The sequence below is a fragment of the Rhodotorula paludigena genome (assembly GCF_050403205.1).
Source record: "Rhodotorula paludigena JCM10292 DNA, Rt_paludigena_JCM10292v1_ctg9, whole genome shotgun sequence".
Lineage (NCBI taxonomy): Eukaryota > Fungi > Basidiomycota > Microbotryomycetes > Sporidiobolales > Sporidiobolaceae > Rhodotorula > Rhodotorula paludigena.
Window position 1 is genome coordinate 429897 of NW_027481449.1, and position 24224 is coordinate 454120.

The window sequence follows — 24224 nt, forward strand, 5'->3', positions numbered from 1 at the left end:
CTGCTGCGCGAGATGGAACCGGGTGGAGGGAATTGGGGCAGCTGATGAAAGTGGGCCCACTCACCGGGACGAGCTGGATCGGGGATGTGCTGGGGTGGAGTGTGCGTGTGCGTGTTTGGCGTGAGTGCTGATGCAGTGCGTGCGCTGGCTGAGCGAGTGCGAAGGTGAGAGCGGTCGCAGCGCCCCGCCCGCTGCGTCCGACCAAGTCGAGGCCCTCGGCTGACGTGGTCGCGCGACATCGTATCGCGAGCCTCTGGCAGTACAGGAGGCAGTCATGAGCAACCTGACTACCCTACGCTCTGCCTGGACGCGCAAGACAGAACAGCCGCCCGCGGAGACAAGCGGACTTGTTGCCGGCGCGCCACCTTGCCGTTTCCGGCGCGCAAAGGTCTCGCCCGTTGTACTCACTCGCCCTCCCCCTGCCTGCAAGCGACGTCTGGCCAATGCGACAATGAGCTCACTCCAGGCTCCACTTCGCTGCCCGCCTTCTCTCCCGCTCCTGCTCCTCGCTCGCTCGCCTCTCATTTCCTCGCTTTCACTGCTCTGCGGCTGCACTGCTTGTGCATCAGCTTGTCGAACCTGAGCAGCTGCGGCTCCTGACTGGGCTCTGTGCGCTGCCGTCTCTGCACCGCCTTCTGCGTGAGCCTCGCCATCTCCCGCTCCACTCGGCAATCTCGCTGACCATTCAGCGATCGCAGACTGTACTTCCAGTCTACAGGCATCGCTCAGCACGACGAAGTCATGTCCGGCCTGCACCGCCGCGCCTCGTCCGCGGCCCTGTACGGTCCCGTTATTGGCGAGCCAGGCGACATCACCGAATCGTTCGCCTCTGCCACGCCGCGCGGGCGCACGGGCTCGTTCAGCGCCGACAACACGCGCCCGGCGTCCAAGGACGACTCGCTCGACGAGCTCGAGGAGAAGGAGGCTTTCATCCCGACGACGCGGTACGACCGTCCCGGGCGCGGGTCGCTCGGCTGGCGCTCGGTCGACGCGAGCAACCGTGGGCGAAGGAGACGCGGCGGCGCGGGGTGGGGCTGGAAGGTCCGTTTGATCCTCCTCGCCATCATCGGCGGCGCCGTTGGAGGCGGGATCTGGTACCTCTTCTTCCGCGACGCGGCGCCCGACAGTGTAGACGACGCCAAGAGCTGGCTGAGTCAATACGCTCCGCCCTGGTGGTCATCTTCGAACTCTTCCTCAGCGATAGTAGACGCCGAGGCGAGCGGACTCGCCAACCTGAAGGTCGATGCCGCGACCAGCGTCTTCGCGGACAAGTACGCCGCAGCAGCGAGCGGCTTCGCGCAGGCGACGAAGGCGGCTGCTTCGTTCAAGGGGTCATACGGCGCCGGCGATGATGCGTACACCGACGACGAGGAAGACTCGCTCCTCGTGGATTCCGAAGAGGACGACAACTCGGTGCCCAGCTCGCTCAAGACGGCTGTCGCTGCGGGAGCGTTCTCGTCGGCAACGAGTCACCTCGTTTCGCAGCTTCTCGACAACGGCACGCTCGCGGCTTACAAATGGCACGAGACGCTGCCGACCCTTAAGAGCTCGTCGATCCTCTCCTCGCTGGGCAAGGACGACGGACGTCTCATCGTTGCAGGTGCGTTATCTTTTGACTCCCTTAGACGAGCTACAGCTCATGCTTGTCTCGGACAGGCGACTTGCATGGCACGCACCGCTCGCTCCTCTCGCTCTTGCGCCGCATCTCCTTCTCCCCCTCCTCTGACACCCTTCTCCACGTCGGCGACGTCGTCGGCAAGTCGTCCCTCAACGACTCGCTCACGACCGTCTCGCTCCTGCGCAAGCTCGGCGCCAAGGGCGTCCGCGGCAACCACGACCAGAAGGTGCTCGAGTGGCGCAAGTGGATGGAGGCCTACGGCCAGCTCAACCAGACTGCCACGTCCTCCTCCGCCATCGTCGGCGCCGGTGTCAAAGCGCAGCCGGGCGGAAACCGCGCAGCCGACGCGATCGGCGGCCCAGCCGGGTTCCGCAAGGTGCACCAGGGCGCCGCAGCGGCCAAGCTGGGCGCGCCTCGCGCGGCCCGCGCGGCGCCCAAGCCTCGGATGCGCAGGGTCCGCCGCGGGTGGATGAGCTGGCTCACGGGCCAGAGCGACGACGAGGACGCCGAGAGTGCGGCGGGTCCGAGCATCGCCGAGATCCAGGACGAGGTCGAGCAGGCGTTTGCGGCTGAGGAGCAGTACGGCGAGGCGCGTGACTTTGGGCGCTTCGGCGACGAGTCGGAGCCGACTTCTGCGGGCAAGGCAAAGGGCAAGGGCTCGTTCTGGCCCGACGACTCGTCATCGACCACGACGACCGGTGGCGTGCGCAGGCCGTTTGGTCGCCCGACGTCGCTCAGCTCGGTCTCGAGGTCCTCGACGCGCACGAGCAGCTCGAGTGCCGCGCGCGCGACGTCGACGGCGGCGCGCGTGTCGAGCGCCGCAGCGACGACGCCGTCTGTGAGCGAGTACGACTCGACTGGCGCGCTCGTCGGCGTCCTCTACGCGCACCTCGACCCGAAGCTGTCGTCGTCGCAGCGCGCCAAGCTCGGCCTCGTCGTGCCCGAGGGCTGGGAGTGGGGCGGCGACCACTTTGAGGTCGCGCGGCACCTCTCGAGCCAGGACGTCGAGTACCTCGAGCAGCTCCCGCTCACGCTCTACGTCAACGAGATTAAGAGCTACGTCGTTCACGCGGGCATGGTCCCGTGGACCTCGCTCGACAAGACGCTGGCGCGCACTTCGGCCTCGTCTTCGACGACGAGGACGTCGAAGAACAAGGCGAGCGCCGTCCCCGCCGTCCTTGACTCGACGACCCCGCTGTCCTTCTCGCCCTCTTCTTCGCTCTCGCGCCTCCTCTCGACCACGTCGCCGCGCACTGCGCTCCTTCTCGAGAAGCTCAACACGTCTCCCTTCACGCTGCTCAACATGCGCACCCTCTCGCGCGTCGGCGGCGCGCCCCGCCCAGGCAGCAAGGTCAAGGGCCCGCCGAGCGAGTGGAGCGCGAGCTCCAAGGGCCGCAAGGCCAGCAAGGGCAGCCAGCCGTGGTGGGCCGTCTGGGAGCAGGGCATGAAGGAGTGTGCACAAAAGAACGACGCCGACGACGAGGGCGCGTGCGAAGAGGTTGGCGTGCTGTACGGTCACTGGGCTGGGCAGGGCCTCCAGGTTCAGGACCACTCGTACGTTCTCTCGTTGCTGTCTCGACTCAGCGAGCTCAGCGAGCATGACTGACGAAGTTGTGCACCGGCAGAATTGGTCTCGACACTGGCTGCGTGTACGGCCGCCGCCTCTCGGCGCTCGTCGTGCCCCTCTCCTCGTCCGCAGCCTCGTTCTCCACGTCGCCCCTGTCGTCGACCGCCTCCACCTCGTCTTCGCTTCTCTCCACGCTCAAGTCGTCGACGCACAACCTCACCGCATCGGCGTCTCATCGCGTGCTCGACACGAACGCAACCCTCTCGTCGGCCAACCTCTCTTCGCCCTTCAAGGCCGCCGCGTCGAAAGTCTCGTCCGACGAGGACGAAGACGAGGAAGACGCGAGCGCTCCGACCGAGACGGGGTCGCGCGCCCGCCCCAACTGGCACGGCGGCATGCAGCGCGTCAAGGCCTCGTCTTCCTCCGCTTCCGGCTCTTCGTCGTCGACCACGACCTCGGCGCCGAGCGCGACCGCGACGCGCGCGTCGTCCTTCGCAGCCGACCTGGCCGAAGCGTTTGGCCCCTCGAGCGACGACGAGGACGCGCTCGAGTCGGCGTTTGCGGCGCCGCTCGCGGGCGAGAAGGCGGAGGAAGAGGAGGTGGAAGAGGAGGACCGCCCGTGGTGGAGGCCGTGGAAGCGCGCGCCGCCGCAGGGCAGGCCGGGACAGGCGCCGTGGCACACGGGCGAGTCCGAAATTGAAGACGACGATGGCGAGGCCGGCTCGTATTACTATGGCGACGAGGACGATGTCTCGTCGATTGCGAGCACGAGTACGCGCACGGCAAAGCCGACGAAGGGCGCTTCCGGTGTGGCCGCGGCGACCAAGGCGGTCAAGAGCGCGGCGGCGGCGGTGCTCGAGAGCGACGATGCGCAAGAAGCGGACGAGGTCGCCTCGCTGCTCGCAGAAGACGGCGACAAGGGAGCGCCGGACGAGCGCGCGTTCGCCGAGGAGAAGGTCGCGCTGGCTGCGGCCGGAGGAAAGGTCGCATGGGTCGTCAGTGTCGATTGCGCGGGCGAGACGGACATCGAGTAGGCGGAGAGGTTCAGTCGTCGTCGTCGATACCCATTCTTGGTCTTGCGGACTGGTTCCGTCCTCCTTTCTTTACGTCTCTCGCACTCTGTAGCACGTCCTGGCGCATGTAGCTAGTCTCCTTGACATCTTCACTAGGCTCTGTGGATCTGAAGCGGCCAAGAGTGCTCCCCTCCTCAGGTTTGCGTCCGCCTCTCGCTTGCTGCCATCTAACGCGGGCGGAAGCGTGGCGCCTTTTCAGTCGGAAGAAGTCTAAAGAATGCTACAGCTGCGGGCACGAACGGCGCGCTCATCAGATCCGCACGGACGTGTCCCGCTTCGTCAGGTTGCGAAGGTCCTGCTCTGCGCGGCGCGAAAATCTCGTCAGGAGCTTCAGCCTTCTTTAACACGACGGCGGTGATGTAGCAGCAGAGAACGATCCACGGCAACGCACCGACGGCCCACACGTGCGCCTTGAGGTTGAGGACGTCGAGGTGCTCTGCCTCGAGGAGCTTGCGGTACTCTGCGCGGAGCGAGTCGACCTCGGCGTGCGTCGCGCGCTCGTCGGTCAGCTTTGCGAGCGCGCGCTCGAGCGTCGCGATGCGCGAGAGGTGCGTCGCCATCTGTCGTGTGTGCGACGCGGATGCACGAGGAAGGGTAGGACCGGGGCGACCGTTCGTGAGTTGCGCGTAGTAGACTGAGCGGGTTGCATGAGGTGCACACACCTGTTCTGTGCTCCCCTTGAGCTCGTCGACGCTGACGAGGAGCGTCTGGCTCGCCTTCTGGTAGTCTTCGAGCAGGCGGAAGTAGCCGTACCCGCCGACGGCCGAGATACCCAAGAGGAAGCCGATCAATCTGCGAAGTACAGCACATGCAGCGTTAGTGCCCGCGTCTTTCTGAGAGGCGAGGCTAGGGCAGGTGCAGCGAAACGACGCACCCTCCGCGGAAGGCGCCCACCGGCCTGCGGACCCTCGCGACGGCGACTGCCGGTTCGGGTGCCGGTTCGGGTTCGAGTATGGGTGGCGGTGGCGGTGCAGATGAGGAAGGAACAGCGGGGGAGGCGGAGGAGGAGGGGGCGGATGGGGGGCGTTCGGAAGCGAGGGGCTCAGCGTAGGGGAAGGGCTCGCCGGACCCGCCGCTGGTCGAGGCCGAGGGTCCGCTGGGGCTGTAGAGTGCGTCCTGGGTGGCCTCGCGCGACTGGGCCGCGTGGTCGGGGTCGGAAGGGGGTTGCCGGGACGACGCGAGCGAGCGGGACGAGAGGGCGAGATGCGGGCGGGGCGGGGCGCAGGCGCGCGTGGCTGCTCGCAGTGCTCCCGAGCGCAGCATCGCGTGTAGCTCAGAGCAGCTTTGAGGGAAGAAGAGCAGGGTGAAGGGGAAGCGAGAGAGCGATGCGGAGGTCTCGCTTGCACACCGCCGCTCGCTCGAGCCAGACTGCGGTAGAGCCAGCGCAGAGTCACGCAGAGTGCACGTACTGCCCGGCCTCTCGCTCAGGCCTTTGCCCAGGTTCGCTCTCCCCCACTTGTACCTCGTCTCGTCATCTCTCGAGCCAACTGCGCCACGCCAACCGCGTAAAGACCGCCAGACACGCGCTAGAGACGCTCATTCGACTGCACGCAACGCCCAGCGCGCACCACGAGGCGTGCACCGCTCTCCCACCGCCTCGCCTCCTCCGATGCCGCCGCCCATCCGCCTCCCGAGCGACCGTCCCTCGGCTCTTGCTCAGTCGTGGGCAAAGCTGCGCCAGGTCCGCGGCTTCCACGACCTCCGCAAGTGGAGCCTCCGCTCGTTCCGCCTCGCAGAGCTCCCCCTCCGCATCCGACCCGTTTGTCGCCTCTCCGCTCCCTCTTTCTCCAAGCGCAGCAACTGACGCGCCCTTCTGCACCCGCAGGCCTTCATCGTCCTCACCTTCCTCACGCTCCTCGTCCTCTCGCTCCTCGGCTTCCACCCGACCCTCGCGCAGCGCCTCGCGCCCCCCGACGTCCCCTTCTCCGACAAGGTCCTCCACTTTGTCTGCTTTGCACTCGCGACCGCCCTCTTTTACGCGTGCTGGGTCGTCGAGGAGCAGGCGCGCAGGGTCTGGGTCTGGCGCTACTTCAAGGAGATCGTCTCGATCATCGTCTGCATCCTCGGTGCGTTTCCACGTTCCGCTCCCCTCGCCTCTCTCTCTCTCTCTCGCGGCAACGCCTTACTCATGCTCTCGCGGCGCAACGCAGTCGGCGGCATCGGCTCCGAGCTCGTCCAGTCCCTCCTCCCCTACAAGACCTTCCAGCCGGGCGACATCCTCGCCAACGTCCTCGGCGCCTCGCTCGCCCTCGCCCTCTCGCACCACTTTGCGCGCGAAGCCCGCCGCGAACGCGAGCTTCGCCGGCTGTACGATCAGCTCGGCGGCCTCTCCGACGACGAGGAAGAGGATGACGATGACGAGGCCGAGGCGGACGGGCTGCTCGGCGGCGTGAGGCAGCCCCTCGCGGCGAACCACCCCGCACGCGAGATGGAGGAAGGCCGCCGTGTCGGCAGCGGCGGTGCAGGACAGGGGATGGCGGCGCTCGGCGGTGCGCGGAGCAGCAGTCGGCGCGAGGCGCGCGACCCGTGGAGCGCGACCGAGGACGAGATCTTTGGACTCGGAGACGACGACGACGAGGACGGCGAGGATGGAGCAACTGTGCGGGCACAGCAGCTGCAGCGGAAAGGCGGCGGAGGGGAACGAGGGCCGCTCTAGAGCGCTTCAAGCTGCATCGTCGGACCCTGTATTGTCTCTCTCGCTCGCTTGGTCGCTCGTAGGAGGGGAACGAACGAAAGCTGCAACTGCATGCGTGTATGAGAGCGGTATGCGGCACTGAAGGTTTGGGGATACATGGGGGTGGTGGGAAACTGATGAAGGCGGATATCGAAGGATGATGAGTTGAAATGATTCTGGATGCAGATGAGGGTTGTCGTGGTGGGGGTATTGGCGCGTGTATGTGCATTTTCCTCCGGGCTATGTGTCGTGTATGGGTAGCCGTGCTTCCTCCTGCCTTCCTCCTGCCTTCCTCCGTTGATTAGTGTGGTAGTGTTTTCTTACGCCGAGGCGGCCTTCGCCTCCACCCTGTGCGACGGCGACGCGGCCTCGCGCTGAGCATCCGGCGCGGCCGCCAACGCCGCTGCGAGCTCGTCACGCGGCGAGGGCGCCTCGTACGCGGGCTGCGGCGAGGCCGGGCGGAGCGGGACTTCGGACGGCGAGCCCGGGTCGCTTCGCCAGAACTCGTTGAGCAAGAGCTCGCCTGCGACCGGCTCGACTTCGGTGCCGTCTGTTCGTTTAATGCGTCAGCGGGACTTGTTTGTCAGAGAGTGGAGCAAAGAGACGCACCACGCGACACCTTGATCTCGCGGTTCCCGTTGAACGAGTTGCGGATGTGGCGCGTGCGAGGGAACGGAAGGTTCTGACTGTGGGCACGGCGACAGTCGGGTCAGCAGAGTCCATCGAAGGAGTAAGTGCCGATTCGCTACCCACACTTGGATCCACTCGACAGCGAAGGGAGTGCCCCAAGTCGTGCCAATGCGAGGAAGAGCCGGCCTGTTGGTGTCCGCATCTCGTCAGACAGACTCATCGGTGAAGCGCGGCCTGAGAAACTCACTTGGCCTCAGTTCCAGGCGAAGTTTTCGTCTGGCTCTCCATCGTCGCCTCGATCTTCTCAAGCTTGGCGTTGCGCGCCTCGGCCGCCTTGGCGACGACGTCGTGTTTCGAGCGGTCCTCGAGGCTCTTCGCGCCACGCTCCTCGGGCACGACCTTGCCGCTACCCGGTCCATGCGGTGCGCTCGATCCGAGACTCGCCGCCCGCCGTGCCGCTTCGGCCGCTTCGGGCGGGAGGTGCAGCTTGTCGGCCGTCTCGCGCGCGATGAGGTCCTGCTCGCGCGCCATCTCGCGCTGCGCCGACAGAGGGATATGGCCCGTCGGGTGGGACGCAGGCGCAGATTCGCGGTTCCCATGACCGCCGTCACCGCCGGCGGCGGCTTGCGGCGTCGACTGACTCGAATGCGAGGTTGACCTGGTCGCCGGGAAACCTGCAAGGACACGGCCGGCGTACGAGTTGGCCGAGGAAGGCGTCAGGCCGAGAGGCGACGAGTCGGCGTAGCGGTGCTCGGATGGCGAAATGAGTGGACGGCGAGCCGCGGGAGAAGCCGCACCCTCGAGCTGCTCTGGCTCTTCCAGGATGGTCGCCGCAGACGAAAAGCGCATCTCGGTTGAGGTCGAGCTGAGCGCGTCGCGCGAACCTGCGGACGGGAGCGACGACCGACCCGACGACGTAGCTTCGCCGATAGGGCCAACCATGCGAGCATACCCGAACCAGCAGCCCGTCCCGTTGGCACCGAAGATGATGTAGACGCTGCGTGCGGTGCGGAAGGCTTGCTGGAGCACGGGCTGCAGACACGATCGTCAGAACGGGGTTGGTAACGTGTACAAAGATCGCTCACCTCGTTGTGCGTTTGCGTCGCCCAGACGCCGGTCTCGACCGACTTGCGAAGGTCCGCCTCGTCGTGACTCTTGAGGATGAAGTACCTGCAACCGTTCGACGATACGTCAGTCTCGGCCAGAGCAGCCTGAGTAGATTCTGAAAGCATACCTCCGCTCGAAGTGCTTGGTCAGGAAGCTGCTCGTCGTGCTAGAAGAGCCAACGCTTGCAAGCGACCTCTCGCGCTCCGTCCTCCCCGCGGGACTAGCCAGCGGGCTCGGGCTGATCGCAATGCCAGGTGAGACGGAGGACTCGCTGCTCTCGCGGCGCGAAGCCACCTCGTCCCTGATCTCGCGCTGCGACTCGGCCATGCGAACCTGCTGCTCGCGCACGAACGCCTTGTGCATGCCACCTTGCCGTTGTGCGCCGACACCCGAGCGCGAGTCGTCGCCCTGGTGCCGCACGCGGCAGATGAGCTTCTTGCAGCGCGGGTCCTCCGGTCGCAGGGCGACGCCGTTGCTCACGTCGATGGCGTGGTAAAGGTGCGTCGACGAAAGGTAGTTGACGAAGGCGCCTGCAAGAGAGTCCCATCTCAAGGTGAGTCATTTCGTGAGACACGGTGGTACGAGCAGACTTGACGTACAATTTGAGCGCGCGATGAGGTGGATGGACTCGACGCCGTTGACATCGAGATCCACATGCAGCTCAGACGGGCTGAGCGCCTTGCCGCACATGGCGGGCGTCGGGCGGGTCTGGAAGAACTGCCACAACTCGGCATGGCTGGCGTCGGAGGGAACGTTTCCGACCCTACATGAGAGATCGTCAGTGTCGCTGTAAACGGTACGGCGAGAAGGCGAACGCACCAGAGCGCATGCGGCGAGTGGACCGGCGGTCTCGGTAGGTCTCTCCTCCGACCTTGGGCCGTGCCGCGAACAGGCGACGGCGCATACCCGGGCGATACGCCTGGGCCGGTCGGGCTCGACTTGTTGCTGCCAAGCGGGTTGAGCGGCGACGGCGCCGGTCCAGCGCTTGCAGGTGAGGCGACGGATGTGCGCGTCTCGGACGAGTGTCGCGATGGACCGGACGCAGGAGGTCGCGGGAGATGCGCCGGGAAGACGGAGTCTTGCGGCGAAGCGGCGAAGGCGGAGGGCAGACCTCCGGCCACGACCGGGGGTATTGGCGACGCATGCGTTTGGACGACCGATGCCGATCGGCCCTGCTGCACATTGGGGTCGAACGGCCACGACGGAACTGACGAGGTGGCGCTTGACCGCGCCGACGAGATTGGGTAGAAGAGCTGCTGTCCCTCGCTCCCGGCCATGCTGGCGCGCTGCTGGATCGACGCAGGTGGCGAAGGATCAAGCGAGTGTGGCGACGTTGGTACGGACGGCGATCCCTGCGGGAGGAACGGGTGCGAGAAGACGACGGGCGAAGTCGCGCTTGACGGAGCACTGGCCACCTGAGGCGGGAACTGGTAGGGCGGATTGTTCGAAAGGCCGTACGGGTACGTGCTGGGCGGATAGCCCGTGTGAGACAGGTGTTGCGCATGCGTCATTGGACCTGTGCGAAGGTCGTAACCGTTGCCGCCTGATTGCAGTGGCGCGTTCGGCGCGCTGGAGAAGTGGGGCATCTGCGGCGGGCCCGAGCGCTGATAGGGACCCGCGCTGGCGGGAAGATAGGCCGCGTGAGGATGAGCGTAAGGGAAGGCCGATACGCCGAAAGGCATGAATGGCGCAGGCAGGGACGCCGGTGACGGATGGGCCGCGTGTGCAGGTGCGCCATACGGCAGGTACTGTGGATACATAGCAGGCTGGAAATGCGGCGCATGCGAGGGGTACGCTTGAGGGGGCAGTGGGGCGAGGTTGTGCACAGAGTGGTATGTCGGCAGCGCGGGATACGCCGATTCGGATACGACAGACGGCGACCGCGAGTCGTGGCTCCAGTTCGACGTGCCCGAAACCCGTCGTACTGGGGGCGAGGGAGGGTGCGACGAGCCCGTTGAGCTGAAGATGGGCGAACGGGTACCGTCTTTTGAGACGCTAGCGAGCGAATCGTGCTGCGAGAACCTCAACGTCAGCACACGCCCGCTCGAGAAGTGAAGGGCTACGAACGATGCTTGTGTTCGAGGTCGTGCGGCTTGCAGGCGACCGGGACGAGAACGACGTTGTGGCGAACGAGCTGTGCATACTCGGGAGAGACGGCCGCGAGCTGCTACCCGACGTCGTTGTCGTCGCAGACAGGTACGGCGGGATAGCAAGCTTGAGGCCTGCTTTGCATCTGCTGGTCAGCTGCGTTCGCGCCCGCAACCGGGGGATAGCGAGGACGGGACCGAAAGGAGGCGCACCTGCTCCCGCCGGATCGACCTCGTGGTGCCGCTCGTCCGGCTCGCGCAGACTGAGCGCCTGCTCGAGCGCTTCTCCCAGCTGTGGCAGCGCGTGCGTCTCCGCGACCTTGTCCTTGGTCACCATCCTCGGCGCCTCGGTCGACGACGCATCCCCGGCCGACAACGAAGGCGCGACCTCGACCCCTCCGACCGGTGTTGTCAAAGGGTGCGCGCTCATGCAAGGGTTCCAAGCTCTTGTCTGTTTGGACCAGGAGGCTGGAGGAGCGAGTGCGGCGGGACGAGGCGGAAAGATCCGCTTCGGAGTCGGGCGAGGTGGGGGCGGTGGAGCGCTCGCGTTTGTGCGAGCACGGTCCGAGCGGGCGAGAGGGGGGCGAGAGAGATGCTAAAGCTCTGTCCGGAATACGGGCACGCCTTGGACAAGTCTAGGGGAGCAGGCAAGAGGCGATAGGCGGCGGGGAGATGAAAGAAGCGGGACTTGGGAAGGTCGACCCGGCGCGAAAGCGGACGGCGAGCGAGCTGCCGGCGAGCCAAGCGCGGAGCGCACGCGCAATCTGCTGATTGCAGGAGAGCAAATCGAAGCAGGACAAGGAGGAACGGCCTCGCTCACTGCGTCGAACAGGCCGTCGTCGACGCCAGACGGTGACGCAGAAAAGTGCGGGGTAGTCGGTGATCGACATTGGGTGCGTCTGCGGCTGGTGTCGCTTGCCTCGGGCCTGCGTCGTACGGAAGCTCAGCCCGAGGCGCTGCGGACGCCGAAGGATCGCCTTTCCATCCTTGCCGACCTTGCCGACGTTTTCTTCCTCTTCGTGACGCAGGAAGAAGGAAGGCAGCCTTGCACAGCAGGGCGGGGTACGGTGATCCACAGCTCGGTCCTGACAACATGTTCTGCGATAGTACGGCTTGCGAGGTTTGCGGTGAGAGTCTGGCAAGAGCGAAGGGTGCGAGGATGATAGCGAAAGAGGAGATGTATGAATGCCTGTCCCGATGCACAGACAGAACTTGTCAGCTTCACTGCTTAGCCCATACTACGGCGGGTACTAGCTCGCGTTCCGGAAAGAACTTCGTGCGAAAGGAGGAGAGGGGCCGAGACTGGAACCGCGGCTCACCTGCAAGAAGGCGCCTGGACGTGGTTCTGCTTGACGAATGAGTCTGTAATTCGCCGACATACTGTAGCGTGTGGGAGTGCAAACAGGATTGCTGCAGAGGCTGGCGAAATGAGTTGGTCAGTGCGAGCAGACAAGCCAGGTGTCCGTCCGCGTCGCAGACGCACCAGCTCATCGGCGCCAAGTCGCGGCCATGCCGCGGCGTACGTAGGCTTGATGCAACAGACCGCGGACGTAGCCAGAGAAGGTTGACGCCGGCGTTCCGACTACCTCGACCGCCCGTGCGGCGATCTGAGCGCAAAGGTCAAGTCAGTACCGCACCACGCATGGTCGGTGCTAAGCGTATCGGCAAGTATGGCGCACCTCGGCTTCGAGGAACGGGTACAGGTACTTGGCCATAGCCTGTCCGTCCCAATCGCTCGTCCACCTTCCGCCCAACCCACCGGCCTCCTCGGCGCTTTTTGCCGCTACGAGCTCGGCGAGCTCTTCCACCGGCGAGTCGTTGACCTCGCTCGCGGCAGCGAAGTCACTCAGGAAGAAGACGCAGGGGAACCAGCGATTGAACGGCGCGAGGGATGCGTCGGTCGTCGGGCTGCGCGAGTCGGTCGCGATGTAGAGCGGGACGTTGAGCGGGGCGAGGTGCGGCGCCGACTCGACATCGTGTAAGGGGCGGCGGCAGTGCAAGTTCTGCGCGAGCGGCTGACTAGGTTCGCCCTTGATCGCGCGGCGGGAGATGGCGGAGGTGGCGGAGGGAACGGAGCGGAAGAGCGGCGCGCTGCTCGACGAGAGGGTGTGGTCGCCGTCGAGAAGCAAGTCGGCCTCGTCGAAGGCATCTTCGGGCTCCCACCCTCGGCCTCCGGAGAATTCGGTCCGGACAACCAGGTCCGCCGCCGCCTTCGACCCGAACGAGCGAGCAACCTTCTTCGCCGGCGCCATTGCTTTTGCCTTGCCCTGCGGCGCAGACTTGTGCGAAGCCGACGCCGTCACTTCGTCGAGGAGGACGTTGATCTCGACATTTGACAGGCCGAGTGTGTCGTGACAAAGTGAGCGGAAGACCTTCTGCATGTTCTTGACCGCGTCGCGCTGCAGGAAACGAGACGTCAGCATAATGAGCGATCTTGAGTATGAGCAGACTCTACGCACCTTGAAGTTGCCGTCGCCCACGCGAGCGTGCGCTGCAATATAAGAGCCGAGCTGGTCGCGAATACGGTCGCTGATCGCGTCGAGCCCTTCGTTCTGCAGCACGACCTGGTCGTACAGAGCCGTGTGCATAGCGGTGTTGTCGGGCTCGGTGAGCTTGAGCCGCGCGCCGCTGAAGAGGCTTCCAAACTGGAGAAGGCGCTTGCTCCCGAGCCCGGCCTCGTCGCGCAAGTCGTCGAGCTCGATGCGCGAGCTGAACATGCCTTTGTCGAGCGGCGTGTTCGGCGAGTCTAGAATCTGATACGATCGCCGGTCGACGTCGGGAAAGACGTGAATCTCGTCGGCCTGGAAGGCGAGACCGCCCTCGGCGACTGGCGCAGTCAGCCACGCCTGCGACGTATTCCATCGATCGACAAGCGCCCGATCCTGTAACAGGCCGGGCGAAACGAGCCAGTCCCAGCCTGTGTAGGTCCACCGTGCCGGGTCGTCGCATTCCTCGCCGGTCGCAACGGCGTGCGAGTTGGCGACGGCTGCGACAGGTACGTCGCTCGTGCCCGCCTTGCAGCCTTCTGATACCGGAGTGCGGATCTTCGGGTCGGCCTCCCACGGGACGGGTAAGCCGAGGCGGGCGGGAGGGAGGAGGAGGGTGCGGTTGAGCAGTTCGGCGAGGGTGAGGGCGTTGACCAGAGACTTGCGCTCTGTGAGGGAAGATTCAGCTTCAGGAAGCATGGATTTGAGTCGGGAGAGACGCACGATTGTGGAAGCCGCTGTGAGGGTGGAAAGCGAGATACCGCGTTTCGCGCTGGCGTTCGCGCGGCGGTGGTCGCGGTGTCGGGTTGACGTTGATGGTGGGCGTCGCGGGCAGTACTTCGAGCTCTTCCCCCTCCTGCGTTTCATCCTCCGGCGCCGCTGCAGCCTCCAGCGTCTCCTCCATGACTCGCTCTTCGTCAGTTTCCCCGGCTTGATCCGCCGTATCTGGCGGTTCCGCAGGTTCGACGTTCCCTGTCCGCCCTGGAGCGTCATTTCCGAGCTCCTCGTGCGCCGAGCCTTCAGCGGGAAGGTCCTCCGTGTCCGCCTCGACCTGCGACTGCGGACGGTCCTCGTCGAGGGCGATAGTCTCGACATCTGCCTGCGCCGCCGAGCCCGCCCAAGTCCACCCCTTCACGCCTTCGACGCCGGCTCGTAGCCCTTCGTGCAGGCTCGCGGCGTAGCCCTCGTCGCCGCCTCCTCTTGTACCGAGAGTCACGACAGTGAGGAACAGGGCGACACCGACCAGCACAGCCCACCGTCGAGGCGAGCTGAGTCGTCCCGCTTTGGGCAGAGCGGCGGCGATGGGGTAGAGCTGCGCCTGGCCCGCTGCGGTAGGCGAGTGCGACCCGCTACGAACGGACCCCCCAGGCGAGGGAGGGGACCCTGCGCTCGTGCTGATGGCGAAGAGGTTGCGGGCGGGTGAGCTCGGCAGCGACGCCCCGCTCGAGTACGAGCGTGGCAAGAGCGGCTCGGTCACTCCAGCTGGCGAGCGGAAGCCAGGGGACGAAGGTCGTGTCGGGGTCGTGTCGAGGCGCAGGTCGAGCGATGCGCTCGCTCGTCGAGGAGTGGCCGGCATTCCTCTGGGCTAGTCACGTCCTCTTGGCGAGCTCTTGCACGGCAGCAGCGACGGGATGATGGTAGAGCGACGGGACACAGGCGCCGAGCGATCGAAGTGCGGACCTCGTTTTGGCGCGTGCCGACGCGACGCCGCTTGTCAAGATGCTTGCTGCGAGGACGTGCGGGCTCGAAAGGCTTTCAGGCCAACTTCAGACTGGCCAAGCTTCGCGCAGGCTCGAAGAGTGCACGAAGGCGGGCGCGAGCTTGCTCGCGCAGGGTAAGAACCGTGCACGCTCGATCATTCTCGTCCCATTCACGCGACAAAAGCTACGTCCGATTGTCAAACGACGCTTCGCTCAGAACGACAGCCACGGCTTGTTCGTCTGGATCCATCCCTCAAGCTGGCGCCAAAAGTCCGCGACCGTCGACTTGTCGATGTGGCGCTTGTGCGGGTCGATCTGGGCGCGTTCAGGTCAGCTCTGCCCTCTGGCCAGCGAGTCAGACTTGAGCACCTTCAGTTCGGAGACGTTCCAGCTCTTGACTTTGTCGTTGGGCGGGTCGGACGTCCATTGTGGGTAGATGCCCTTGACTGCGAAGTCGTCCAGATGAGCGGAAGCACTGAGACTGCCAGCGAGCAGCACGCACCGTGGTGGAACAGCTCCTTCGGCTCCTTCCACTTGTACGGCTTGAACTGCCACTCCTGGCCCGTCGTCATCACGCAAACCACACGATCCCTGCGGGCGAATGACAAGACAAGGTCGGCTGTCGAGCACCCTGACAGGCTCAGAGAATGCGACGCACCACGCCTCGTCCAGCTTGCCCGCCCCGCCGAACTTGCTCAACGCCTCGACACCGTCGACCACGAAGTAGCGCGCCTTCCGCGTTTCGGGCCCTGCTGGTGCGCCCATCGAGGTGCCCGCGCGCGCGTGGCTGACCTGCACGACATCCTCCGCGGTGTAACTCGCCAGGTTCCCCGCAGCAAACCGCCGTGCATCTTCTGACGGCGTGAAGCTGTAGTACAACCAACGTGATTAGGTATTGGCGAAAGCAGACGGAGTCCGAGCGGACGCACCGGCCCTCCTCCAGGAACTGCTTGACGTTGTGCATCGTGATGAGCGCAGTCGACGAGGGCGAGATGATGATGATGGGGTTGAGCTGCTTCTTCTTCTGCGGTTTGGCGGGGACGGGCGCGACGGACTGCTGCGCCGGCTGCTTCTGCTGCTGCTCCGCACGGAGCTGCTTCAATCGCGGGGCGATGAGCGCGCGCACCGACTCGAAGTTCTGCGTGCGCATAGTCGGAAAGTCAGCGAGAACCCAAAGAGCTGCGAGACAGGGCAAGCGCACATTGATGCGCTCTCCACGCAGAACCGTCTCGCGGTTGTGGTACACCGCGCCCGTCTTCTCCAGCTTGACCTCGCCCGGCCCGACAATGTGCCCATACTGCGGGCCCTCGACAATCTGCAAGATGCGCTTGACGCGCTCCTGGTCCTCGCGGTTCGGGACGTAGCGCTGCTTCTTCTGCGGCGGGGCGCCCGCGCCGCCCGCCGCGTCTGCGCCCGCCGCCTCGCCTGCTGCGCGCTTCGCTGCCCCCGGCAGAGGCCGCACGCGTCCCTGGGGCCCGTCGGCGGGAATTGCTCCCCGCAGAAAGTCGTTGACGAGCTTGCGGTCCGAGAAGGAGACGAAGGACACGCCGGCCTCGGGGACCTGGCGCATGTAGGTACCGGTGGCCGTGTCTTTCTCATTGTAGCTGAACAGGAGGGTGCCGAGGTCGTAGGTGGGCGCGGCGGGGTCGTCGATCGAGTCCTTGTCGTTGCTGAGGAAGCGGGTCGGCGCGAGCTTTGCGAAGGTGAGGCCCGGCCCGAGCGAGATGTCTGTGCACTGCTTGAGGTCGAACACTTCGCTGCCGTCTGCGCCGAGGAGCGAGATGGGCGAGCCGGACGAGATGGCCTTGCGCAGCGCGAGCAACGGGTCGGCGGATGCCATGACGGTGTGGTTGGACGAGCTGGAAGCTTCTGCGAGCTGCACTCGAGCTCGGAGAGCCACAGCGGGGGAGAGCGGCCGAGCGAGTCACGCCAGTCCTCGCGTCCTCATCGCTTCGTCCGGGTTGCCCTCTTGCCTTTCGCGCTCGCGACTCTCCCGCACCGTTACGCGCGAGGACTGCATCGCGAGCACAATGTACCGTAATAGATTGCGCGGGACGCGCGGACGGTCTCGCGGCGAAGCGGTGCCGGCCAGTGTAACCCCGGAAGTCCCCCGCTGGGTACCGCAGCCTGCTGCAGACGGCGTGGACCGCCTAACAGACCTGCCCGAAGAGCTCTTGCTTGACATCCCCGAGCTCGTGCACAAGCAGGACCGCCGCTTGTACCTCGGGGCAGTCTGCCGCACTTTCTTGGCCTTCGCACGCGAGCGTCGTTTCCGCTACCTCGTCGTGCGCAGCTCACGCGAGTGGACCTTGCTGTGCGATATCGTTTGCGGCTCGGATGTTGTTGCCAGGATCGTGCGTACTGTCAATTTGCGGGAGTGTAGGGACTCAGCATGTCTCCCTTCCCGGGCGCGGTTCTCAACCGTCCTTGCGCGGCTCAAGCGGTTGTTCAACCTCGCTATGAGCGCGTATACACCGATCGCATGTCTCGCCCGGGTCGAGGAGTCCTCTGCGACCAAGCCTCAAGTGTCCGTCCCATCTCTGCCGTCCGCCAGAACGTTCGATGCTGTCGCATTGCTCGAGACTTGGCGAGGATCCTGCAGCCTCGACACGTTTGAGCTTTACCTCGCGCCGTGGCAAGGAACCTTTGACGCTACTTCGCACGATCCTCCCACGATCCGCTTCGTTGGGCGACTTGCCCTGCACCAGTATACGCCGCATGATCCGCGCGGGCAAGCGCTTCTGGCAGCCATCGACTGGTCATACAGCGCTTCTGCAGAGCTACATGTCCACATTGCAGACGGGTACGTCGGACGCACCCACTGCATCCTCGTCGACTTGCCTGCGAGCATCCATCGCTTGTCCATCTTCCGAGATCCGGCACGCAGAGGAGCAGAAGACATTTCCGCTGGGCTTGCACGTTTCCGCACATTGACCAAGCTGGCCTTGCACGGCAGCTTTCCCCTGAAGCCCCTCATACCGTTTATAGTAAACACTGCCCCACTGTCGTTTGTGTGGGTCGGTAAGGCCGCCCAGGTCTACGCGGAGGATGTGCTGGCGCTGGCGCTTTATGCCTGCAAGCACCCCAGACGCACGCAATCGATTTATGTCTGCTTCGGGTTTTCCTTCAAGTTGAAAGCCCGGGCAAACGGGTTTTGCTTCGAGGCCCTGATGCGTGCTCTGCAGTTGACGAAGGGTACAGGAGTGCGCTTGGACGGCGATGTCTTTATCGAAGCCAAGAGGGTGCTGGAGGAGCAGACGGCGGCGATTGGATACTCCGGTCGTGCTTGAAGAGGAATACTTGATCGTTGTGCAATTCGCAGTCGTGCCACTCTCGCGCCAGCTCGCTGAGACCGCGACGACAATCAGGAAGACAACATGCGAGCTGCGAGCGATTCCAGGGAGGCGACGACTACTGCTTCCTCCGCTTCTTGTCCTTCTTGTCCTTCTTCCCAGTCGCCTGCTTTGCGCCGTCTTCCACTTCGGGGCGATTACGCTTGAGCGCCTTGGTCGACGACGGGTTCTTGACGCTCACGGTCGACGACAGGCCCTGCTTGCCGCCCGCCATGCGGGCTGCGACCTGCGCCTCGGCAGCTGCCCACTCGTCCTTCGAACCACCAACCGCGTACCTATTCGCGCGCGGATCGAGGAGTCATGAGTCACTGAGCGAAGCAAGGCGGGAGAGGGGACCTTACTCACTGCTTGAGGTCGAGCGAGTTGATCACATCGCGCTGCTCGTCGCGCAGCTGCTTGAGCACCTCGTTGCCCTCCTCCTCGAGCTCCTTGTTGAGCGCAGCCTTGCCCGTTAGCTGCGTCGCGACGCCCGAATCGCCGTCGACCTGCGAGGCAGACGGCAAGAGGCGCGCAGCGGCGGCCGCTGCGGCGTCTTCCGTCGGAAGCGTGCGCGCGACGTCCTCCTTCAGGATCTCCTGGAGCGACTTGATGAGTTTGCGGATGACCTTGACAAAGAGCGCGAGGGTCTGAGCGACCGGGAGCTGGAGCTCGGTCTGCGCATTCTAGAAGAGTCAGCAAACACGCTACTTCGCCCGCTCGCATGAACAGCTGCCGCGCACCTCAATGTCCTCGACCGACTTGCGCTGCAGGCCGAGCGCGCAGAGGATCGATGCCTGGACACCGGAAAGCTTGATGTCGGCAGGGAAGCGGCGAGCGAAGTAGAGGGAAGCAAGGGAGGGGAGGAGGTCGAGGATGACGTGGTAGTCGAGGAGGTTGTTGCCGTACGACTCGAGGCGCTTCAAGTCGAACGGCGAGAAGAAGTCGCGCACGTCGGTCGAGACAAGGGTGCGGCGCAAGTCGAGCGAGTCGAGCGTGCTGGCGGCTTCGAGGATGCTGAGCGCCGTGATCGAGCCGAACTCGCGGAACTTGAACGAAAGGAGGGTGATGAAGCGCTTGCGGAAGTCTGCGAAAGACTGAGTCAGTCCGGGCTATTTCGTGAAGCAGCGACGCGCAACCTACCGGCCGAGAAAGCGCCGAGCCACCTGCTCGACTCGTCGGCGTTCTTGTTGAGCCCGCGAAGCATGATGCACGAGTGCTCGCCGGTCAAATCGTTCTGCGTCTGGCGCATGTAGAGCGGGACGAAGCCCGCGCGCTTCCAGAACTTGAAGAGCAGCGGCGTCACGCCGTATGAGGTACCGAGGTAGTCGAGCTTCTCCGGCTGGCGCTCCGAGAGGCGCTGCAGCAGGGGCGGCATCTTGGCGGCATCGCGGATACCGATGCGGTCGGTCTGGAGGGAGGCACTCTGCGTAGGCGAGACGTGTCAGCAGATGGCAGAGACTCGAAGAAAGAGGCAACGCACCTTGTCGACCTTCGCAACGTCCTCAAACGTCTCGACCTCGAGCTCCGCAGTGACCTCGTCGAGGTTGAGCAGCTCGCCGCTGTAGAACGCGTTGAGCGCCTGTACAGTCCGGCTGCCGTAGCCCATCTTGGCATAGTCGGGGTGCACGGCGATGCGGACGATGCGAGCGCCGGACAGCGACGCGAAGTCGTCGTCCTGGAACTGCTGGGTGATGGTCCAGGGGATAAGGTCGCCGCCAGCCATCTTGCCGCGGCTCAGGTTGTCGAGGACGCTCTGCTTCGAAATGTTCCCCTCGAGCGCAACCTGGACGACAACGAGCGGATCCGGGAGCGAGTTGTCGCCTTCCTTGAGCGGCGGGAGGAGCACGAAGAGGTGGTGGCCAGGGGCGTCCGACATGAGCTGCAAGTCGTTCGGCGAGTTCTTGTAGTGCGAGGCGACGTATAGACTCATCATGCGCTGGAGGAAGGCCTCGGATGCCGGGTGATACGAGAAGAGGGTGTCACGGTTGACGTAGTAGAGCTCGCACTGGGACGGGTGGGGGCAGCCCTGCAGCGTCTTCTTCGACGGCTGCGCAATCGTCGCGTCGAGGCAGAGCAGCTGGTTGAGCCACTTCTCGATGTCGTCGCCCGGTGCGTAACGGATCGGCGTCGACAGCTTGATCTCCTTGAGCGTCCTCGAGACGGAAAGAGCGGTCGAAGAGGTGCTGCCCTTGACGGCGGTCCCGTCATCGGCGGCGGAAGGGGCATTGAGAGCGGAGGACGGGCGGGACATCTCGCGGAGCTGCTGGAGGAGCTTGAGCGAGAGGGAGCGACCGGTGCCCTCGTAGCCGTTGATGGTCGAAGCCATGAAGACGAGATAAGGGCCGAGGAGGGAGCGGACGAGCGGAAGAGGAATGGCGGCGGCTTCGTCGATGACGACGAGCTCTGCCTGACCGAGAACGTGGTAGTCTTGCGGTTGGATGTACTAAGGGGTGCAAGATCGCGGTCAGCGTTGTAAGGCCAGCTTAACGGGGCGATCAACGCACCTGGATCGTCTGGCGATGCTGACGGAAGATGTTGACGCGAACGACAGCGCCCTTCCACTCGGGGTTGGTACTCTGAACGATGTCGTAGTCGAGGTGCTCCTCCCATCCAAGCTTGTCGAAGCCCTTGAAGATGAATTCGAACAGCGTCTTGAGGTTCTCCGGGCTCGGCGACGTAACGAAGATGTTCGAGTACGAGTGCAGGACAGCGAGCGCGATCGAGAGACCGAGGGCGGCAGACTTGCCGCGACCACGGGCGGCCGTGAGCGAGACCGTCTGGGAGAGCGACTTGGACGTGATCGCGTTTGTGAACGTGAGGATCGCCTTCGCCTGGTCCAGTGTGCGCGCCTCGGCCAGGACATCGCCAACGCCCTTCGTGTCGGCCATGCTGTCCTTGAGCGCCCTGAGCTCAGCCTCGCCCTCCTGCTCCTTCCGCTTGCCCTTGCCCGACGAACGAGCAACGCCAACGCCCAGATCCGGGTCGATCGGCTGAATGTCCTTGCCGGCCGAGATGGGGAGGATGTTCAGCTCGTCGTCAACGACGAGGCACGAGGGGTTGTTGCCGAGGGAGAGAAGGAAGCGCTCGTTAAAGCGGGCGACGGGCGACGCATCCGACATGGACGAGCGGTAGCGGGAGTGGACGTCCTGCACAATATGCGTGTTAGCCTGGAACAGTGTATAGTGATGTCGAGGTGGAGCGCACCATCGACATGCTGTACAGCTCGCGCAGACTCTTCATGCCCTGCAACATGCAGACAACGATGCCGCCTCCCTCAACCGTCTCAATCGTACGTGCGAGCAGGTTGGGCGTGATCGCCTCGAAGTCCTGGAGAATGAGCATGTTGAACGTCTGACCGAGGATCTTGTGCGTGTCCTTGTAGTACCTGTCAAGGCAGCGCCGTCAGTCGAGGTTTAATTGCGTTGATGGTATGCGGGGCACGCACGTGTAGCGAACGTCTGTCACGCTGACGAAGAGCTCGAACGGGTCCATCTCGCCGACGTCGCGCTGTCCGCGCTTGACATCGCGCTTGATCTTCGTCTCCCGCTTCTTGCGGTTTGAGGTGAAGCCGAGATCCTTACGGTACGCCCAGAGGACGTTTGGTCGCGGGTTCTTCTTCTGGGCTATGGAGAGGCGGTGAAGCAATCAGCGATACATCACAGGGACATGAGCGGCGACTCGAAAAGCCGCTGGCGACACCGCGCCAGCAGTGCAAAGCACAAAACTCACCGTCCGTTGGGTTGGCGAGACCAGCAATAGCCTGCGACAGCAGGAAGTGCAGGTTGACAATCTGCGCGTGCATCTTGCTCTGGTCGCCGACCATGACGAAGAAGCTGCGGTGACCAGTCAAGAGCGAGTTGCTGATGAGCGCAGGAATGCGCGTGTCGAGCGGCTTGCGCCGGCCGACGTTGTTGGCGCCCGACATGGCTGCAGGACGAGTGAGAGGCGGAGGTCAGCTACACGTCTGGCGAGAGGCTGGACGGTGAGTGCTCGAGCGCGGATCAAGAGCTCTTCGGGAACTGCTGACACTCGCAGCGGCGGTCAAGTGCGCTGCCGCGCCGCCCTCGCACGCTGCGCTGCTCCTCCAGCGATGAGGACGCGACAGCGGCGACCGTATTCCTCGAAGCTCTTGTGCGCGGCTCAGTGGCATCTTGAGCAGCGCAGGCTCACCTATGGCGATCCTTCGGCTAGCTAACGCTGCGGGAGCGAGCACACGAGGCGAGAGAGGCGCGAGGTGGAGCCGACTCCGCCGGCCTCAGCTCAGGCGCTCTCCGCCGCGTAGTCCGCTCTATCTCCGCGGAACATTGTAAGAACGAGGGTTTGCAATGCGGGAACGACAGGGGCTGGCAGGCAAGTGCAGTGCGAAGAGCTATACAAGGATTGTGGCAAAACGAGGGTGCGAAAGGGAGAAAGGCCGCGCGCGAAAGGCGGCTCACCGCAGACGCGCGAGGCGCTTCTTGCGCTGCACGAAGCGCTGCGGTTCCGCCTCGCCGTCGACGGCCGTGTCGCGCTGCTGTCGTGCGAGCGCTTCGCGGCCGCGCTGCGCGCGCGCCAGCTCGTTGCGGTCGGCGGCGGCAGCCGCGCTCTGCGCGAGCGCCTCGGCCTCTTCCTCCTCTGCCGAGTCGAGCAGCTCTTCGAGCGCCGAAAGCGAGCTCGTCGTGTCCTCGTCGTCGGCATCGACGACGTGCAGCGCGCCCGGCGCGGGCGCCTCGCGATGCACGTCAATCGTGTCGTCGATGAGGATGTCGGCTTCAGGCTCGTCCTCCTGCACCACCTGCTCCTCCGCCACCGCGAGTGGCTCGTCGTCATCTTCAGGAGCCTGCTCCTCGACGACCAGCGCCTCGTCCTCATCCTCCTGCGGCGGGAGGCGCGCAGGTCGCGGGCGTGCGAGGCGCTGCTCCTCCGCCTCGCGCTCGAGGTGCTCCGGGTCTTCGGGCCACAGGGGGTCTTCGGCAGGCTGGTGAACATGGCTGTGATACTCTACGTCAGTACAGGCATGAGCGTGCGACTACAGAGAGAACGCACTGGACATGCTCGTCGGAAAGAGCGGGATCGTCAGGGCTGTCCTGGAAGTGGTCCTCGCCTGCATCGTGCGACGAGTCGCCGTGAGGCTGGTGCACATCGGCGAGGTACTCTTCGGCAGGAGCAGGCGGCGCAGGCATCTCGTCGGGAGAGGGGAAGAAGCTCGCGGGAATCTCGACGTTGATGACGGGTTCTGCGCCCGTCTCGCGCGACTCGCTAACCCGCTGCTGCTGCATCGCCATGGGCGAAGATTTGGGCGCTGCGGGCCCGTGATACCCTACGCCGAGGAGGGCGCACGCGAAGAGAACGAGGCATCCGCCGAAGATGCAGAGATAGACCATGTCGTGGATGCTGCGGCGGCGAACGTTCGAGTAGACGAGCTTGGCCACGTCGGCGGGAGCGTGGGGAATCTCGGCGAGGCGGGGGAGGAGGGGCTTGGTCGGGGACGACGAGGAGCCGAACGCGAGCGAGGCGTTCGAGCGGTGCCGCAAGTCCATCGACCCAGGGTGGCCGTGCGGGTGCGCGCTCGACGGCGACGAGGCGTGATTGCGGGCGACAGAGCTCGTGTGAGCGTGCACGCCCTCGACGAAGTTGTGCAGGGGCCGCTGCTGCTGATGGTGGTGGTGCTGCTGCGGAGTGCCGACGCCGGGCGTTGAGGCGGAGCTGGCGAGGGCAGACGACACCTGCGCGTCGAGCTTGCGCGGGAACGTCCACTCGCGCATCTTGTCCTTGGACGGCGTCGCGGGCTGCGAGTCGTCGCTGGACGACGACGACGAGGGCACGCGGTTCATGTCGATCTGGGTGAGGAGACGCGACATGGCGGCGAGGGGGGGAATGTGCTGCTCGGCGAGCAGCGGTGTACACGAACGAGCGACTGGGCGGCGAGAGCGAGAGGAAGAAAGGGCACGGACGCCGTTCGGCGGCGACG

General features: G+C 64.9%; 8 protein-coding genes across 8 annotated transcripts; 2 read left to right on the top strand and 6 right to left on the bottom strand.

Annotated features, from left to right (window-relative positions):
- Window positions 1–741: 741 nt before the first annotated feature.
- On the top strand, window positions 742–4219 carry JCM10292_001014 (uncharacterized protein; the record flags this gene model as incomplete). The annotated part of the gene is made up of 3 exons (XM_076647532.1): window positions 742–1600; window positions 1657–3172; window positions 3244–4219. 3 exons carry the CDS (start codon window positions 742–744, stop codon window positions 4217–4219), a joined length of 3351 nt encoding a protein of 1116 aa, XP_076507067.1.
- A 289-nt stretch (window positions 4220–4508) lies between these two features.
- Window positions 4509–5521, bottom strand: JCM10292_001015 (uncharacterized protein; the record flags this gene model as incomplete). Its single annotated transcript, XM_076647533.1, has 4 exons — window positions 4509–4558; window positions 4650–4818; window positions 4921–5050; window positions 5133–5521. 4 exons carry the CDS (start codon window positions 5519–5521, stop codon window positions 4509–4511), a joined length of 738 nt encoding a protein of 245 aa, XP_076507068.1.
- Window positions 5522–5867: 346 nt separating this feature from the next.
- JCM10292_001016 (uncharacterized protein) lies at window positions 5868–6914 on the top strand (the record flags this gene model as incomplete). The annotated part of the gene is made up of 3 exons (XM_076647534.1): window positions 5868–6017; window positions 6084–6324; window positions 6409–6914. The coding sequence occupies 3 exons, from the start codon at window positions 5868–5870 to the stop codon at window positions 6912–6914; spliced, it is 897 nt and encodes a 298-aa protein (XP_076507069.1).
- A 338-nt stretch (window positions 6915–7252) lies between these two features.
- JCM10292_001017 (uncharacterized protein) lies at window positions 7253–11093 on the bottom strand (the record flags this gene model as incomplete). Its single annotated transcript, XM_076647535.1, has 10 exons — window positions 7253–7482; window positions 7542–7618; window positions 7686–7748; window positions 7810–8594; window positions 8648–8732; window positions 8797–9199; window positions 9269–9432; window positions 9489–10681; window positions 10737–10891; window positions 10970–11093. 10 exons carry the CDS (start codon window positions 11091–11093, stop codon window positions 7253–7255), a joined length of 3279 nt encoding a protein of 1092 aa, XP_076507070.1.
- Window positions 11094–12243: 1150 nt separating this feature from the next.
- On the bottom strand, window positions 12244–14818 carry JCM10292_001018 (uncharacterized protein; the record flags this gene model as incomplete). Its single annotated transcript, XM_076647536.1, has 4 exons — window positions 12244–12363; window positions 12436–13155; window positions 13216–13910; window positions 13966–14818. 4 exons carry the CDS (start codon window positions 14816–14818, stop codon window positions 12244–12246), a joined length of 2388 nt encoding a protein of 795 aa, XP_076507071.1.
- A 337-nt stretch (window positions 14819–15155) lies between these two features.
- Window positions 15156–16782, bottom strand: CDC73 (Cdc73p; the record flags this gene model as incomplete). Its single annotated transcript, XM_076647537.1, has 6 exons — window positions 15156–15257; window positions 15312–15388; window positions 15445–15533; window positions 15601–15810; window positions 15872–16080; window positions 16144–16782. The coding sequence occupies 6 exons, from the start codon at window positions 16780–16782 to the stop codon at window positions 15156–15158; spliced, it is 1326 nt and encodes a 441-aa protein (XP_076507072.1).
- A 1571-nt stretch (window positions 16783–18353) lies between these two features.
- Window positions 18354–22199, bottom strand: KRE33 (ribosome biosynthesis protein KRE33; the record flags this gene model as incomplete). The annotated part of the gene is made up of 9 exons (XM_076647538.1): window positions 18354–18570; window positions 18641–18948; window positions 19015–19358; window positions 19415–19697; window positions 19755–20717; window positions 20779–21420; window positions 21479–21659; window positions 21720–21897; window positions 22004–22199. The coding sequence occupies 9 exons, from the start codon at window positions 22197–22199 to the stop codon at window positions 18354–18356; spliced, it is 3312 nt and encodes a 1103-aa protein (XP_076507073.1).
- A 507-nt stretch (window positions 22200–22706) lies between these two features.
- JCM10292_001021 (uncharacterized protein) lies at window positions 22707–24114 on the bottom strand (the record flags this gene model as incomplete). Its single annotated transcript, XM_076647539.1, has 2 exons — window positions 22707–23244; window positions 23300–24114. 2 exons carry the CDS (start codon window positions 24112–24114, stop codon window positions 22707–22709), a joined length of 1353 nt encoding a protein of 450 aa, XP_076507074.1.
- Between the last annotated feature and the right edge of the window lie 110 nt (window positions 24115–24224).